This window comes from Varroa destructor, unplaced genomic scaffold (assembly GCF_002443255.2).
Source record: "Varroa destructor unplaced genomic scaffold, Vdes_3.0 BEIS01000002.1, whole genome shotgun sequence".
NCBI classification, from domain to species: domain Eukaryota; kingdom Metazoa; phylum Arthropoda; class Arachnida; order Mesostigmata; family Varroidae; genus Varroa; species Varroa destructor.
Window position 1 is genome coordinate 31,705,920 of NW_019211455.1, and position 18,026 is coordinate 31,723,945.

General features: G+C 38.2%; 2 protein-coding genes across 4 annotated transcripts in view; both read right to left on the reverse strand.

Annotated features, from left to right (window-relative positions):
- Positions 1-8,459, reverse strand: part of LOC111244645 ((3R)-3-hydroxyacyl-CoA dehydrogenase) — a 10,033-nt gene extending 1,574 nt beyond the window's left edge. For 2 of the 3 annotated variants that reach the window (XR_015321820.1, XR_015321819.1), the window contains exons 1-4: positions 4,911-5,082; positions 2,452-2,648; positions 2,144-2,231; positions 1,460-1,562 (exon numbers count right to left, since the gene is read on the reverse strand). Coding sequence is in view for 1 of the 3 variants with exons in the window: in XM_022791945.2 (XP_022647680.1) it covers positions 1,460-1,562; positions 2,144-2,231; positions 2,452-2,648; positions 4,911-5,079 (557 nt within the window). In the remaining 2 variants the exon portion in view is untranslated. Of the gene's footprint in view, positions 1-1,459; positions 1,563-2,143; positions 2,232-2,451; positions 2,649-4,910; positions 5,083-8,255 lie in introns of those variants that run through there. The other variant, XM_022791945.2, reaches the window with a different exon arrangement.
- A 3,975-nt stretch (positions 8,460-12,434) lies between these two features.
- On the reverse strand, positions 12,435-13,425 carry LOC111244366 (heat shock protein hsp-16.2-like). The gene has a single exon (XM_022791395.2). The coding sequence runs from the start codon at positions 13,228-13,230 to the stop codon at positions 12,634-12,636; it is 597 nt and encodes a 198-aa protein (XP_022647130.1). The 5' UTR covers positions 13,231-13,425; the 3' UTR covers positions 12,435-12,633.
- Between the last annotated feature and the right edge of the window lie 4,601 nt (positions 13,426-18,026).

Consider the following 18,026-nt stretch of genomic DNA (forward strand, 5'->3'; position numbering starts at 1 on the left):
TAAGAAGAAGCATTATAAAGAGCATCATGTTTATAAGCCAGGGTCTTCAGTAAAACATTTTTTCAGAATAATGTGTTAATTATAATATTGTTTGGTGCTCTAATGCCGTTAAGGCGTCAGGGAAAATGGGATCGACGTTTGAGGCACCACGTTTTTACAAGAGGAATGTTGATTTCGAATTTTAGTACTGTCAAACTATCAGAATTTCCGAGATACACACGAATCAGTGATTTGGTGCAATTTACATTATGAAATCCTTTCTTCAGTCAAAATTCGAAAAGTGGGGTCGCGTAAGACAAATATTTTGGCGCGTCAAACCTTTTTGAACAATGAAGAAATTAAATACTAATGTGAGCTTATTTTACTATTACGTTTTTTTCTATTATTACTATTACGTTTACGTAAACAGAATCGGATGCTGTCAATGTTAATTTTGCAGAGAAATTGAAGTGTGACTCCAGGTCTCGGCTTAGTGCAGTATGGGTTTTTATGTCCAATTAAATTAAAGCATCGTAGTTGTACATTTGTTGAATCACATATTAATTATCAACAGCGTGTAGCATGTGGTAACGCACTATTCGGACAGAACAATATTGTTGACATATCCACCACATTGCGGGTTCTGTCACGGATCAGAATTTATTCTTATTAATCGTTTATACATTGTTGAAAATGGTTACGTTGGCTTTGGAGGACTGTCTGCACAACATTATTGTTGTTTCTTGTTTTTTCAGAGAATTTGTGACAGTATTTGAGTGGTTTAAAAGCATTATACAGAGAAACCTGCGCTATGTGGATCCACGGTAGAAATAATGTACAATAATATTTGACCTGCTTTATGCAGCAGTAAAATACTATGATGTCGTCTGCTTTTGCCAGAACCACGACCCATTCTATAAAGAAACGTATTTTCTCTTTAAGTTTGTGGAATGACTAATTTTTTAATACGAAACTATCAGTGGCCGATTTAACGCCACGTTAAACGGCGTTCTATGATGACTTGTTTCTCGAAACGAATGCATGAATTGTCATAAGCTTGCTCAGACTACGTAATATAAGAGCTTTTGGCGAATATGCTAGAACGATTATTTACTCTCTTCTTGCACCGACTGCTTTCAACGATAGCATCAGGCGAATTTTATACTACATAGTTCCAGTCTTTCCCCAGTAATATCATAAAAACCTACGCTTTATCATTCAATAGGAATTCGCAAAATTCAGTTCATCACAATGAAAGAAACCGCTTTAGAACAGAGGCCTTTTGATAAGCCTTTGAAAATTTTTAGGTTTGTACAAAAACCACCACAGTAACTCACGTAAACTCTCAAATTGCTATTATTTATTTCAGTAGCTGAGTCATACAGTCTACGAGGACAAAACCTTTGTTGACTTCACCGACCAAATTGCGAATCCAATCGTAAAAACGGTGACAAGTCCACGAACGGAAGGATGTACGAACCTTATATTGAATTTGGCTAGTTCCTGAGCGGCTGATTTTGTAAAACCGACAACTCCAGCTTTCGATGCAGCGTAATTCGTTTGGCCGATGTTACCCGTTTTACCTGATTTTTCATGCAGAATAAAACAAACATTAACTGAAGGTCACAATGCGCAAGCCAAAACATGTCTGTGCAAAATACATGTTCATGCATAAAGTGTGCAGATGGATTAGAGGCACCTAAATCACCGCGAGAACGTGCTTTCTGCCCTTGAAGTTTGGGCTTCAGACCAGTTTGAAATACAAACTGCGTAATGTGAGATTCTATCCCTCTTTGGCTTTTAGATGCCTTCACATACGGAAGGTATTTTGCTCTCAAATCATATACAGGCGAGTTTCCTTATAGCTGTGTTTAGGATGTATTTGTTTTTAATAAACTATTAATTGTCCATTTTGGGTCAGGTATGATCAATTAAACAATACTATAGGAAGGTGCCCTTTTTCACAAGAGCCAGTCTATACAGAATTGTGATAGCAAGCAAATAGGAGTCGGACAACGGTCGATGTAACGATCCTTCATGCCCAAATTAGAATGTGATCCAACAAGGTAGTTAAGAATGACTTTAAATTACAGAAACTTTTTAAGAATGAGCAGCACTTCAGGGGCCCTGCCGTAGTCTGCTATATGCGATTCTTTTCGCTCACCCATAATTGACGAAATGTTGACAATTGATCCAGGAAGCTGAGCGGCCACCATCTCTTTAGCCCCTTGTTGTGTTACGAGAAAAGTTCCCTGCAAATATTTGCCAATGATTAGTAAGGGACGATTGTATTGTAAGGCACGGCTTAGCCTCTTACTATACTCCCTGTGTATTCTTAAATAATTATGGGCGCTAAAAATTGGTGTAGACTTAAGACACTACGATTAAAGTTAAGTAATTGTTGGGAAAAATTTTCAACCATAAATATGTTCTTTCTGCAAAAACAGTGGTTACTACCAGAGTGTAAGTTACCTTGAGGTTGATCTTGATGACCTCATCAAACATAGTTTCCGTCATGTTAAGCAGAAATCCATCACTAGTAATACCTGCGCAATTGACAATAATATCGGCAGGTCGACTTTGAAGCTCCTTCAATCGTATGAATCCCGACGAAACAGAATGGCTATTAGAGACGTCCATTTCTATAGCTGAATGTTCTCCGTCGTGCGCTAGAATGAGCATTAAAAATATTCATACCACCATCTGTATATGAAAATATATCTATTTTTTTTTCTCGATGGGAATGCATCACATGTCTGTTAGTGGGGCTCACACCGTGAGGTGGAATCAGCCGCATCCCCCGACCAAGAGACAGACCGTCTTTCAAAGGCGCTAAAGGGACACCCGATGGTTGGGTAGCATGTAACTGGTGCGGCACGAAAAGGTTCGTAATCAATCAATATAAAAACCGGCAAACCGGTCATCCTGCAAAACGACCCAGAGCATTGCCGCACGCGCAAGTTCCGTTCTCACTCGCCGCTCTTCGGACACGGCAGCACAGCTAGCCGATTATATCGATTAGATCGTAGAATGCCGTTAGCACTTAGCTTTTTTGAGACCAGCGGCGTGAATCTATCTACCACGATCGTATTTCGGTCAACATTATGGCCACCCTTTTAGCAATGGCCTTGGTTGATCTGGTGATCAGTAGAATTTCTTTGAGAAGACGTCTAATTTGCTTGATATCATCGCCGCTAGTTCGACGGACGCTGAGGATAAGGTCAGTTTTTATTGTTCGGTCCGAAAGATGGCAAGAAACAATCTTGCGTTATATATTTGTGATCATATATAATCTCAGTGGAATGCTATTTTGGAGAATCACTTAACATCTTAATTAAGAATCATTTAATAGGCCTATTTATAAAGAGGTACTATGTCTGGATTAATCTCATTTAAAGCTAAGATTTACGATTTCGATAAATGATAAAGCCACGCAGCGCCAGGAGGATAAATGGTCTCGAGCAATAAGATCAACGACGGTTCATTTCCACATGGAATACGACTGGCTAACGCGTAATCCAGCGAAACTAAAACACTATATCTGCTAGCTCCGAATGCGGCTCTTTCTAAAAAAGTCAATCCTTATATTACTCTTCTTAATTCGGACCATTGACACATATACGTTTTGATCGAGAATCACTTCTTCGGGTGCTGAAAGGAATGACTGCTGGGGGAGGCTGATTTTTGATGTTGCAATTCAATTCCGGTCCTGTTTCATCTGCACACTCTACGAGGGCTAAAACGACCGGTGTAGCAAGCAAAGCGCGTGCCGACTGAATGACAGCGCTGCCTATATTCGCTAGAACCATAAACAAAAGCAGCAACAAATGCCCGATACCTTCAAGCTGCTGTACGGTACGATATCCAATAAATGCGAGAAACACGGAACCTACAAAAAGGCTATACAACTGGCACTACGTCCTGGCAAAGAGTAAGGCGATAGAGAACTTGATCCGGATGATGGTAGAGTAAGAAATCGTCAGATCGTTGTCGATCCTGTGGTGAAGCTTGGTGGTACTAGTAAAGAAGGAGGCCGATAGGTGTAGGTTGTGCATCGATTATAGGGAACTGAACTACAAAACAAAAGACATTTATACCTTAGTGCGTATAAACGATGCGCTAAACGTAGCTATTTCTCGAATCGTACGAAGCTAAGATCCTAGCTATTTTCTTTCCCAGTAAACAAGGGTATTTTCAGTGCCCACTGGACGCAAGAAATATCGAGAAAATAGCATTTACCATGCCCTATAATCTATTTGACTTAAACGAAATGTCTTTTGGGTTATACAATACTCCGGCAACGTTCAAGCTACCAATGGCCAATGTACCTAGTGATCGGTAATGGATATTTTGCCTGGTCCACTTTCATGACGTTTTCGTCTTTTAAAGGAATTTTTCGGAACAGAATTTGCAAGTGCAGGACATGCTCAATTGCACTGGATCAATAAACTTGTTAATAAATATTTAAAGGCCTCATTCCTTGGGGCCAAAAACCTACGAATCCTAAGTACGGCATCTATTTATATCTAAACACGGCATTCGATCAGACTCGGCCAATATAAAAGCAATCAGCCGGTTTCCGACATTGGTGACAAGAAAGCTTTTCCTATGAGACTATTAAATTCGCAAAAACAGCTTTCCCTCTTATTGACTTGCAGAACGCTTCGTCCGTTCGATTTTAAGGTGTGACAGACGCAAAATATAGCTGACTAAAGTTTTCGACGCATGCCGACGCCACACATCCTTTTTCATACCATTGGAATGACTTTATCGTTGTTCAGACAGACATATACTGACAATTAGGTCATAGCCAATGCCATGTGTCACCTTAGGAAGTGCATGATGGCAGACGCGTTGCTGGTCAATTCAGTGGAGAGAAAAAGATTGTTGAAAACAAACCTGCAATATTATATATATATATGTTTTTTTACCTTTTTCGAGAATGTGTTGAGTCCTCTGTGCATCGCTGATATTTCGATCCGCTACAACACACCGGGCGCCCTCTTGTGCAAAGGCAACGCAAACAGCGCGACCGATTCCGGAAGCTCCTCCCGTCACCAACGCTATTCGACCAGCAAGCGACGCTGCGGAGATCGCCATTGTCTGCAATATATACATCATTGTTGTAGTTATACCATCTGCAAGCTTTGTCTCAAGCGGTTTGATAGACTTACGGAACCGTAACCGGCCGATTACGCATCAAATCGGCAGCAATTAAGCAGATAGGGCCGTTATCCGCCTTCTATATTTGACGACATTAATGAAATACTAAGCAGAACAAACTCAATAATGAACGGAAAATACGTTTGATATAATGGCAATTTGATTGTATCAACTGTTCGTCATGACACTATGTATTACTTGCTCTTAGCCACATAGTATTGTTGGCTCAACCCAATTTTCAATCAAAAAGAGATAACAGCAAAATAAGGAATTAGTCTATTTACTGAATACAACCTGGCGCTTAAAGTTTTCCAAGTTTAAGCTACGTCAGTATTATCTAATACGGCTTTGTAATATCTAATTAAGTTGTGCAAATGCATGCAGCAAACTTGAAGACAGCTTTCCACCGTATAAATTGCTACGTAACACTTGTTGGAAACCTTGCGACGAAGTTTTTTCGTCTTGAATTGTATTTTCTACTGGTGCTCCAGGGTAAACACGTGTGAAGCACTCAAGATTAAAACCTTATGATTTCAGCCCTGAGAAGGCAACGATGGTTACGCCTGTCAGTCCTTTTGTGCAAATCAATTATGCGAAAACGAATGTCCCGCTCTTGCTGATGCTGCAATTCAAATGGTTGATGTTCCATGAAAACCTTGTGCATACATAATATTCTCATGTAAACAGAGTCAGGTTTATGATTTTTAACGATTTTATTGATGGACGGACCGTGCATATTTCGCAATTATAGAAAAATTAACACTTCGACAACGTCTGCTTCCTGATAAAACAAAAATCGACAGTGTGATATAAGGTAGCTTTTGTGAATGTGTAGACAAATTAATATAAGCTACTCTTAAAACTCATACACTAGCGCTGATCGAAAAATATAAGACAACGTAGCTTTATTGAAAGATTAAATTATATAATGTATTTAAATGGGCCGTAGGAAGTTCAGCTGCCTAGTAAAACTTCCGAGGAAATTTATCTAAGTTCAACAACAATCTACTAAGCTCCTTCCGTTTGTAAAACGAAGTATCTGTTCTTCTTTTTTTGATCGCGTCGGGAGAGATTCAGGGCGATTCAAAACTGAAACTTACCGAATTTTTTGCCCGACTAAAGAGTTATTTAAAAAATCAGCGTCGGCGGATGAGGAACTGGAAAGATACGTCAGGCAAATAAGACCTGCTCGTTTTTGAAGATGTTACGGTAGTTTTGTAGGATCATAATAAATATGAATAATTTATGTTAAAATTGGAAATACATCTTTGCTGCCTAAATAGGAATTTTTTTTTTCAATAAAGTGTCTTTAGGTACAGAGAACTAATAAAGGGTTAGAGACAGAAAGATCTTTGAAGAAGTACACTTAAATATATTCTCACATTCTTCAAAATTTATTCTATATACGTATATTTTTTTTCTTCTCATTGAGCCTTGACAAAAAAGCTTCCCCGGATCATTCACGCTTATAGGTATCTTGTAAACATAAAAGAAACATAGAAATGTTATTACATATGCTCGCATTGGCCGAAAAATAGACAACATCTCCACTAAAATCTGTTTATTCAGCGTAACTGCCGTTCGTTAAAATCGGGGTTAAACGAGTCACAAATAATTTTTAACAACTTCAAATTCAAGGATTATTTAGTAACCGTAACTATTAGGAAAGTGCTGTTAATGCGTCTAAAACTGTTAATGTCGCCCAAATACAACAAACGTGCATTTTGAGCTAACAGTAGGCTAAAACATCCGAAAATCCAGGATCCAAGAAAGTCGAAAATGTAAATGTTACAAGAAGCTTAGAAAGTCTAAAACAAATAAGCATTGAGACTTAGTCGAGAAATTGAATTCGCGATAGGTACTGTTTGTTTTGGCACCATAAAAATGGCTTTTCGCACGTTCTGATAGAATTTCGAGCCCTTTTAATCAGTGCCTATTGTTAACCTTCCACTTTACCTAATGAAATTATTTCTTATATTCGTCGGAGATCGCATGAAGACTGGCAACAATGTCGACCGCTAATTTTAGCTAACAAATGAGGTTCATTATTTGGGCTCGCTCCCCCACTGGATAATAATTAATCTTTATGCATATTTCGAGGACTGACCTATTAATTCCGCAATGAGTTCGTTGTTTTATCAAACAAATAGCATTCTGCCATTATTAAAAATAATGGCTGAAAGCATGCTTGCTACGATAAACAACCCAATTCGTTTGAGAAATCAATAATCATAACGCGATTATATGCGATACAATGCGACATATTTATTGAGTTATAATTATTTAAACTATTAAATAGCATTCCTACCTTCACATTAGCGCGGAAATGTACATAATTGTATAAACACAGCTACAGTTGTTATATTGTGCATTTAAGAGTGATAGCTGCTTGTATGGTAGCCATGTTACAAGCATAAAAACATTTTAGGTCGTTCGGAGAAACGCCAACGAGACCCACCCTGACTAGACTCCCACTAAGGCAAGTTCTTGACGCTATAGCTGAAAAAAAGGTGATTTCAAGAACTTGCTCGTATAGAGGTAAAAACATAAATCGAAATATAAAATAAAAAAACTGTGTATTTGTACTACACGGTCCAATTATATTATTATATGTATTAATAACAACTGAAATTAGTCAATCCGTGGTAGTTCATTGCTTGCATAATTAATTAGTGATATAACTTTAGTTTCGTTCGGTATTTCTCATTGATATGTTCATTCGCTCAAAGTCAAACTATTGAAAATACTTCACAGAAAAATATTAATCAACATTGCTTGTTTCCAGCCAAAAATAATATGAAAAACGCTGCATACCAACCAAAATTGACCATTGCTTTATGCAGTAATATAAAACAAATCATATTTTAATTCATTTCTATTAAGAGTGTTAAGTAACACATATAGCTTCTCAAAAGCGAATTACGCAAGTTCCACTTCGCATAACTTTTACTGCTATGAGCTTTTGAACTTCCATTACCGCGTGATAATCGACTAGGCAACTTGGGATATTCCTCGGGCTCTATACAATTTCGGTCAATGGGTGGTAATTTCTCGCAGCAGAATTTTTGGACTTTAATTACACGACACGCTTATATTTTTTATTTATTTCTGACCTTTTAACTGTCGGGATGCTCGCGAATATTTGTGACCCTTGGAGAAACGACGAAGCTAGCCCAAGAAAGAATTTTAACTTTTACATCAACAGTGACTACGCTAACAGTATTTTTTCAAATGTTTACTGGATCCAAAAAAACTATCCTACTCCTACTCTTGCAACAAAGGCCAAACAGGTAGTTCGGTGAAGCTAACGTTCTACACCTTCCAAAATGACGGAACGCAGGCAGCCGTTACATATGGTCGTTTAGATAGACTTTACCGTTTATAAATTCATATTGTTATAGGCTGTTTGCATTCTTCTAAACGTTTTGTGCATCAAATGTGAAACTGTATACATTAATTAACACTTGTTCTTAGGATGGAGTAATAACATATTTCAATGTATTGTCGTAGACGAGTTATAAGATAAAAAAATCCCATCCGTTAAATAATGGAATGTTCAAGATTGTTCTCCATGTTTTTAATGACTATGGACATCGCTGTTATCCTCCCAGAATTTTGTAAAGAGAGCCTATCTGGCACCTGCTCAAATATTAACTGCGCAATTTGTAAAGTTCTCATAAAAACATCATCTTAACTAATAAATGATTCAGTGGCTACAATTTAGACACTTACGAGGTGGATTAGAGAAACTATATAGGCTTAGTTCATCTTAAACTTAATTTTAGAATTTCCGAAGGTATTTTCGATGGTTCTTCACAGTTGTCAGTTTAAATATACTTACATGTCTACGGCGAAATCTGATAGGTTCGCCTTTAATACACAACCATTTCCAATATATTATTGTGCCGGGTGACTACATAAAGCAAATGAAAACACAGATCGCAGTTTTGCATAAATTAGGCTAAATTAGTCGTATTTCTTTTAAAGTTAAGGTTAATGTGGTTATGGTGCCTCGAAATACTTGTGGTGTATATGCGTGACTTGCCTGTGAGGCGCGTAATAAATATACATATTTGATAAATATCACTGTATGTCATTGTTTATTAGAAAACTGTACACATTCTTCCGCCTCGTAGTTGTTAATAAAAAAAAAAAGCCGGACCCGGTATGATAATCGTTAATAAGCAGCGTTTCATCAATTCGACATCGACTAATGCCTGTATCGTTTGTGACTCATACATTAAAGTGCTATCTAAAGGAGTCGAGATTGTTCCAGAAGGCTCCAGAGTGTCTGCCGCAGTTTTCCTTACCATTTTAGCCTATCATGCAAAGTCACAGTACCAAGAGTAGCTTAAGGCATATGGCTTTGAAATTTTTCGCCATTGAGATCGTAGGTTTCTTCGAACGCATGAAAATGACCTGTGCTAAATAGTAAACATTCGAGCCGCACAAAACAGCTGAGCACTTATACTTCGTCTTATATCTCAAAGGAAGTCTATGTTAACACTGTGTTGGGTATCTGTTAATCTTACCAAAAAAGGGAGAAGCAAAGTAACTGCATCCACCTATAACGCTGTAAAATGGTCAGTAATAAGGAAGAAATAAACTGATTTCGGGCCCTTCTTGACAGTGGCGAGTTAGTGGTATTCATTATGTTTCACAAAGGTAACAAAAGAGCGATCGAATGCATAGAAAAAAGGTGTTATGTTGTATTGAAAACCCATGTTGACGATAGCGCTGTGACTTATTCAACTAGTAGTATCGAAAGATCATATACTTGATTGGCGAGGTGTACTTGTATGATAAAAGTAGTAACACGCTTGGTATACGAATGTAAAAATAATGATATTATCAGTGTACCTGTAACGTGTACTTACTGATATATATATATATATATATATATATATATATATAACAAGTTGGAAGTAATTATTTTGTTCTATTTTAAAATACTATCATTTAGTTAAATAATCCCGATTTGGATCAAGGAATTTGTGCCATTTTCTGGTGACACCATGGTTTGGTCTCTGAACAGCTCCTAGGCGAAAAATTACAGCAAGTGATATTGGCATATACTTTTAATTAAACTATCTTAAGGAGAGGATTCCATAGAATGTGATGCTGACATCGTCATGCCTGATATCGTTTCTGTTAACTAGTTCCTGTTAAATTTTCAATTGTTGGATGTAATTTTGTTAGTTGTTGACAATAGACGTCCAATCAATCGTTTTGTTATGCGGCAACCAATCGTAATGCACGACTCTTCTCCAATTCCACGAAACACATAGCATCATCTTTTTGGCGTCAGTTTGAGCTTTGTCACAGTTTGTGGAGCACATTGATTGACTCATTTAATTGCGTATTATTGTCGCTTGTTATTCACTTTCGATCACCGATTTAGAAATACTCCGAGTTTACGAGGGAAATACGGTTGAGTAAATTATTTCGTCCCAACATGTCTGGCATCCAACGTCAAGCCTTTTTCGAAGCCACCTCTTTTTAAATAATTTAAAACTGTTTAACGGTAGATGTTCAGCTCTGTTGTGATATCATGACTACATACGTGTCGGTCTTGCTTAATTTTTATCAATTTTTCCTGCAGTTGGTCGATTACTAGAAGAGGCGTATTTCATATAGAAACTTCCAGAACGAAAGCGAGCGGTGGGGCTGTGATGACTAAGCGTTTAATAGTTACGATTGGTTATGCTGAGACACTACGTACTTCGATAAACCATGCGTGTATTGGCTTATGAAGGACAATTGAACTCAGCTCAGCATGCATAGTACTTCAAAAACATGTTGTCTGTGGCACTTTGTTTTCGCATGCTGATCCCTTATTAGCCGACGGTAGCCGATGTGATTGAATATTGTCTGTACGCTACTGCCACGCGTGGAAATCACAAATGGCAGATTATTTACTTACTCGGACGTAAAGATATTAGGAAATGTTAAAAAGGGTAAAGATTGAAATCAGCTCATATTAGCTTGTTTGCATGAAAGAGCGTGGGTTTAGTATAAAAGCCTTTTTCTTTGGTGTCTATACGATCTCTCTGATCTAGATAACCAATTTGGATGCACGCGTTTTTCTATTACGTTGGTGCTAATATTTGTCTTATAAGCACACAATGCCTGCTTGCTACTACTGACTTCACCATTTGCAGTCGTCTTTGCAAATCGTCTAACTGGCGTTCACGTCATGCATATCGACCTCTCTTTACCTTCAAAATCAAAACCCTTGTAAGTTTTGTGTTGTGAGGCTTAAGCCTAAGTCTGCTAAGCCTTGCATTACTATACCGTTATTGTTATTATGATATTATTCGCCTACTTATTTCTTATATAAATAAAGCCTATATAAATAAATATTTGTGTGATAGTCTTCTCTCTTGTAAGCATTGCATTATTATAGCCTATTGTAGCCATCACCCTATTATAGCCTATAGCCTTAACATTATGATAGGCTATAAGTTCGCTATATATGTACGTTATGTAGCCTAAATTATTATAGCTAGCTGTATTTTATGGTACTCGTATTAACATTATGATAGGCTATGTATGCCACATTATCATAGAGGCTATATATGCCGCTGCCACATTATTATAGAGGCTATATATGCCGCCGCCACATTATTATATGCTATATATGCCGCCGCCACATTATTATATGCTATATATGCCGCCGCCACATTATTATATGCTATATATGCCGCCGTATGCTATATATGCCGCCGCCACATTATTATATGCTATATATGTATGTTGTACAGGTATTATGTAGTCATACGCATATTTATCTCGTATAGGTATTTATGTAGTATCTCGTATATCTCGTATGGTATTTATGTAGTATCTCGTTATGTAGTATCTCGTATAGGTATTTATCTAGGCATAGGTATCTAATCTATGTAGGCATACGCATATTATCTGAAATCTAAGCTGAAATCTGGCATATTTATCTCGTATGGTATCTAATCTATGTAGGCATACGCATATTATCTGAAATCTGTAAGCTGAAATCTGGCATATTTGGCATATTTATCTCGTATAGGTATTTATGTAGGCATAGGTATTTAATCTATGTAGGCATACGCATATAATCTGAAATCTGTAAGCCTTATCTGAAATCACGCATATTATCTGAAATCTGTAAGCCAATATCTGAAATCTGTAAGCCTTATCTGAAATCACGCATATTATCTGAAATCTGTAAGCCTTATCTGAAATCTGTGAGCTGAAATCTGTAAGCCTTATCTGAAATCTGTAAGCCTTATCTGAAGTATCTAAATAAAAACAGATTTTTGGTGACAGCTACGTTTATTGTCTACTACGTCGTGTAATCGGGCCCGATTGTTAACGATAAATGACGTATCGACTCATTCGTAAGGCGAATAATAACACGGAGATCTGATTTTTGTATTCCGTAAATTCCACACAGACACCATCTGTCACAACTACCACGGTTACAGAGTGTCCCAGTAAAGCAAAAACGAAAATTTATAGGCGGTTTATTTTAATTGGGACGGGTGCAGTTGCTTTCGGCTGCTCGATAGCTTTTGGTGGGGTTAGAAGCGGTGCAGATATCATTAGCTTCCCGTTGGGTGCAAATTCAGCGTGCAGCCCATTAATATCTGCCGTTTCTGGTACCGTCACCATCCTGCGCACTTCACGCACTGCGTAACTGTGACCATCAGCTGACTTCTGTTCACGACGAGCTTTAAATTCGACATTACGGCCCGAAACGTTCACTTCCACATCCTCCGGGCGGAAAAAATCACCACAGCCGGTAGGCAGTTGGCATTCAATTTGATTTTTGGATGGGTTCGTGCGGAAGGATGGCATAGTATCATACTCCTCAACCGACGGTGAGAAAAGCGCGTCAAATAATCGCGATCGACGCTGCGGGTCGAAAACAACTTGCGGAATTTCAGGCATATCAAAGAACCGGTGCCTAAACAGGTCTTCCTGAAGACGGGATACCTGGTTGTCGAACCATCCTATGATTGACACCGGGCTCGCCATACTAAATGGCGTCCAATGCGCTACGCTGCGATCACCATCGTGGGAGCGGTTGCACGCGCTATCCGACGACATGATGCCACTTCAGTTCAGCTTATCTTCAATGCACCGCGAAGCACACGACTCTGCGAAAACTGCACTCTGCGTTTCGTATCGCCTTGTATTTTCTGACAGAGAAAGACGTCGTATTCGACGCGATCAATCGTTACAGCCAATGCTTCACCGCATCGACGTTACAGAATGACCGCGTCCTTTGCGACCCGCACCTTTATAGTACCAGCGAAGAGAGTTGAGAATGTTCTAGAAAGCTCTGAGTAGTAATAGGCTCTCTGTTGCTTAGGTATACCATTGCTGTGACGTCACAGCCCTGAGAGAGGGCAAAAGCCTCACGCCTCGTATGATTTTTAAATATTCCCGCCAACTTTGGCAACATAAGATTCCTCAGTCTAGTATGCGGTTGGCACAAGGATATGAGCTATATCAGATGATAGATAATTGAATTGCTGGTTAAAAAAGATGCATGCCCGTTGCCCTTCGTCTTAGTTTGCAAATGTAGCCTATGTTAGGCCTGCATTGGTTTCTAGCTAAAACAGAGATAGAGCCATTTTGCCAAATGTAAGATCCAAAATAACTACATCTATTTACTACGCTGTAAAGCCGCAATGAATAGAAAGGAAATAGGCGTACCGCAGATTATTTTCGATGTCTCTGGGGCATCGTGAATTTGTGGTTTCTGGTATATTTGAGAAAGAAGCTTAGAAGATAATGCATGCAAGTTTTAAGTAGCGCTCAAAAGCGGAGAAGGGGAATTTATTTCGGTATTGACAGGCCACGTTGCGAAAAATTGTCGTATCATATTATTGCATATAAGCAACGAAAAAAAACTTGTATAATCTATTCGGCTTGAAGTATTCAAGTATAATGCGTTTCAGTAGCATAATCTAGTTAGCTTACAACCAAGATAATATCTGTAGCATGGCATTGCTTGCTATGACTTAAAATTGTGTAACCGTTTGCCCTACGGGTTTGTTAAATATTATACATTGAACCACTAATTGATTGGTTATCTTTCATAATGCCGCAGCTTACTATAAGTGCGTTCTTCACTGTACAACAGTATGTTATATCAAGTTCAAAATATTCAGAATAGCAATAAGCATAGTCAGCTCATACTGGGTTATTTGAATGGCAAGGTATAAGCTTAGAATCAACCCGAATTGCTATAACGTCTTGTCCAATCCTAACTATTCTATTCTGTAGTTTTCTTATAACTTGTTTAGCGCATAGGACGCCGACTTGGGCGCTCACATTCACTATAGTTTACATCAGCTGTCGGCGCTTATCAGAGGAAGAACTACGTTTCTAACTTGCTTAATGCTATGGCATTTGACGGAGGGCATAGGTCATTTCACAGTCAAGTCATTCATTATTTTGGTTTACAATCGGTTTACGTGTTCGCAGTGAGTCGAATATCTAATAGATTATTTGAGGATGTGATTAGAAAAGGCCTTTTCATAAATGTTCTTCGGAAATCTAGCTTGCAAGAGACTGTGGGACTTCCTACTTTTAGGACTTATGGGCGAAATGTTTTTAAGATTTTTTGTAGCATAACATATCTTAAAAAGTATTTTTTAAATACATAATCTAACGCGCTTCTCTTTGCTTGAGGGGCATTATTAATGTTTTAATGAATCTCGTAAGACTCAAATTTATGTTCACCTGCTGCTAATTACTTACAAGCAAAAATCCTATACATAACAATGCAATTTTTTCCATCATTCCTTTTACTATGTCAGTCTCATTTGCTCCCTAGACAAAATCGCGTTGATTATAATAATTCCTGGAATAGCCTTGATGGCCATATGTAAAAGTAACTTTCTGTAATTACACTTTGTGTCATATTTATGGCAGAAGCACATGGAAAGTCATTGAATAATCAAATGCGAAAGCGAATTCGTTATTGCTGTTTATATGGCCATTATCCCGTCTCCAAGATAATCTCGTCTTGCATAATACGCTCCTAGCAAGACTGTTGAGAGTTTCTAGTTTATAAGACAGAATTTCGGTTTTTATCGAGGACATGCTCACAAACAATGTTACATTTGTTATCGCTTTTTTTTTTTGCGATTATATGATCCAGTGTGGCCTCGAACTTGCAAAATTAGCACGTTTTATCCCGGGCAGCCCTCCTTTGAGCCTTTTAATGAGAGACACATTTCTTTTCGTTTGCTACATTCTAGATGTATTTCTTGTATATTACCTATCAGTCGTTATCGAGCTATATGAGGTTTCGTATCTACAAACCGGAATTTGCTTACAATAAAACAAGGAGCTATGTTTTGCGCGTTGGATGGTAAAGGGCCGATTATTTTTCTTTATGTGTGATTCTGGAGCACACCCATACATTGGCAGCTCATTTCATGAGAGATTTTTACGCTTTCGCCTACCTGTATTGAACCGATTTGCGGATGTTAGTGTAACGTCCGTCTGCTAAAGCTACTTGTTTATTGAGATACACGATAAATCTTGATGAGGACAGTTTTGTTGGATTCATGCACCTCGAGAACTAGGACTGGGGTGAGGAGGGGAGCCGAAATCGCTTTACTGGGTGCAAATTCAGCCTGCAGATGCTTAACGCCAGCATGATCAGGCACACTCACTAGTCTCCACGTAACCATCGGAAGATTTTTGCTGGTGACGCCCTTTTAGCTCTATTTTACGGCCAGACACGTTTACTTCGATGATCTTTAGACGGAGAAAGTAACCGCAGCCGGTAAGCAACTAACACTAAATTTGGTTTGTTGCGTTTGTGTAGGAAGCTGGTTATGCGTGTGTTGCTTATTCATCGTCAGATGACAATAGGGGCGTCAAATAATCGCGAACGACGCTCGGGATCGAAGAAGAGATGAAAAGCATCTGGTATGCCAAAAATGCGTTGCTAAAAGAGATCTTCCTGAAAGCGGGGTATATGGTTGTCGAAGCATCGCATGATTGATGTCGTTATAAGGTTCCGTGCAGAACCGGAGATTTCGCAAGGAGAGCATTGCACAAGACGGCGCTTGTAATTCTAACAGGCACAATATGAACAAATGATGTCGGAGAGCACGACCAGTTTGCTTCAAATCGCGATGCCTCTTTGATAACACACTCAATTCAAGGCCTTCAAAGGCCCAATTTCGCCACTGTTCAAAAACAAATCTTCGATCAAGCAGACAGAGCTATCTGCAAGCAACAGAAGCTCTTAGTGATTACTTACTCTGGTTGCGGGCGTTGTCTTTACGACTTAATCTCGAAAGCCGAAAGTATATTTCACAGGACGTTTTGCCCTTCTTAATCACTCGCCTGGGACATCACCGCACTAATAACTAGCGCACAGCCCTACCGGTCCGTGTTTGGCAACAATGTTTCTATATGGCTGCGGGCAAACAGTTTGAGAATGCTATCGTTAATTAAAAACCTTAATTATTATTATTTTTTTTTAGTTTTTTTTTCAATTTTTTTTTTAATTTTTAAATTTTAAAGTTAATTAAAAATTTGATTAAATATGGCCATTGATTATACAACGGTTGCATTGCAGTAATAGTGATGGTGAGCTCCGATTGTATTTTTGAACTATACTCAAAAACATCAATACCATGAAAACTAGCTTGTTACGTGTATCATGAGGTTTATTGTTGCATCAGCCGGAATTGCCCAACGTCATATAAATCCAATAAGTAAATGCCCTATACATGTCTAAGAAAAACGCTCTATCTAAGAAGCAGCTGAAATCTGTCATTTCTGATACTTAAATTTCCGTCTAATTAAATATCGCATTGTGTTTAACTACGAAAGTGAATGTATGTTTAGTTCGTCCGAGTTCATAACTCATGATTCCACTAGTGAGTGCGTCGTGCTTCAGCATAGGCTTCACATGATCAAACAACTTGCTTACACGTTGTTATGCACTCGTCTAATTATATAAAAAAAAAGAGAAAGTCTGATCTGGGGCAAATAGCATTCAGCACGCCAAATTTCGATCTTCCTTGGAGATGAAAATCATTGTTTCTTAACTGTCTTGGCAACGTTTCTTAAAAGTGTCATTATTCTCAAGGCATGGGCCTGGTGTGACATTCAGATTACCGTGCCCCGTGTGTTAGGGAGTTGGTCCACTCGAGCTAAGATCTTGAACAAATCCACATGAGAAATAAGCTGAGAAATATCTACTGTGACATGTATTCGGATGAACTGTTCGTGTTATTGATTCACTTCAGCAATGGATAATTTATCGTATGCAGCGGATGTCGAGCATCAAATATATATATCCTATTAAACAAGATAATTTATTTCTTACGTACGTATTTGTATTACTCTGAAGGAGATCAAGCTTCTTCTACATAGAGTTAAGTTAAGCCTGGTGTATTGTGCTAGTTTTGTACCGTATCAACTTTTGCCTGACTTTCGCTATACTTCCATTAGATTTGTTGCTCATCTTTTCTAAACCACAGCCATACATTTCTAAGAATTTTCAGGAAAATTTAACACAAGCGGTTAATGGCAATTCCTTTAATTTGATAAAGATTCTCTTGTTTCTCATAATGCTTCTGCCCATTTGAATTGGGCTAGCACCTGTATTCCTACAATATAATATATACGTATGATATTAAAACGCCCATTGAATCGGGGGTTTTTCTAGTGGCCGCGCCATTGTGAATTTACATGACGCGTACGACGATGAAATACCTGACTTTTTGCTATTTTTTCTGGGAGCAAGAAATATTTTTATCATAATTTCAGAATGCATTGATATTCAAATAAAAATAAATAATTCTGGCTGTGCGATTCGATCTGTGCATACCATGTGCATAGTTTACACTGCCATAATTACTTAC

Coding starts and splice junctions, on each gene's coding strand:
- LOC111244366 (XM_022791395.2), bottom strand. CDS start 13,230: ATGTCGTCGGATAGCGCGTGCAACCGCTCCCACGATGGTGATCGCAGC.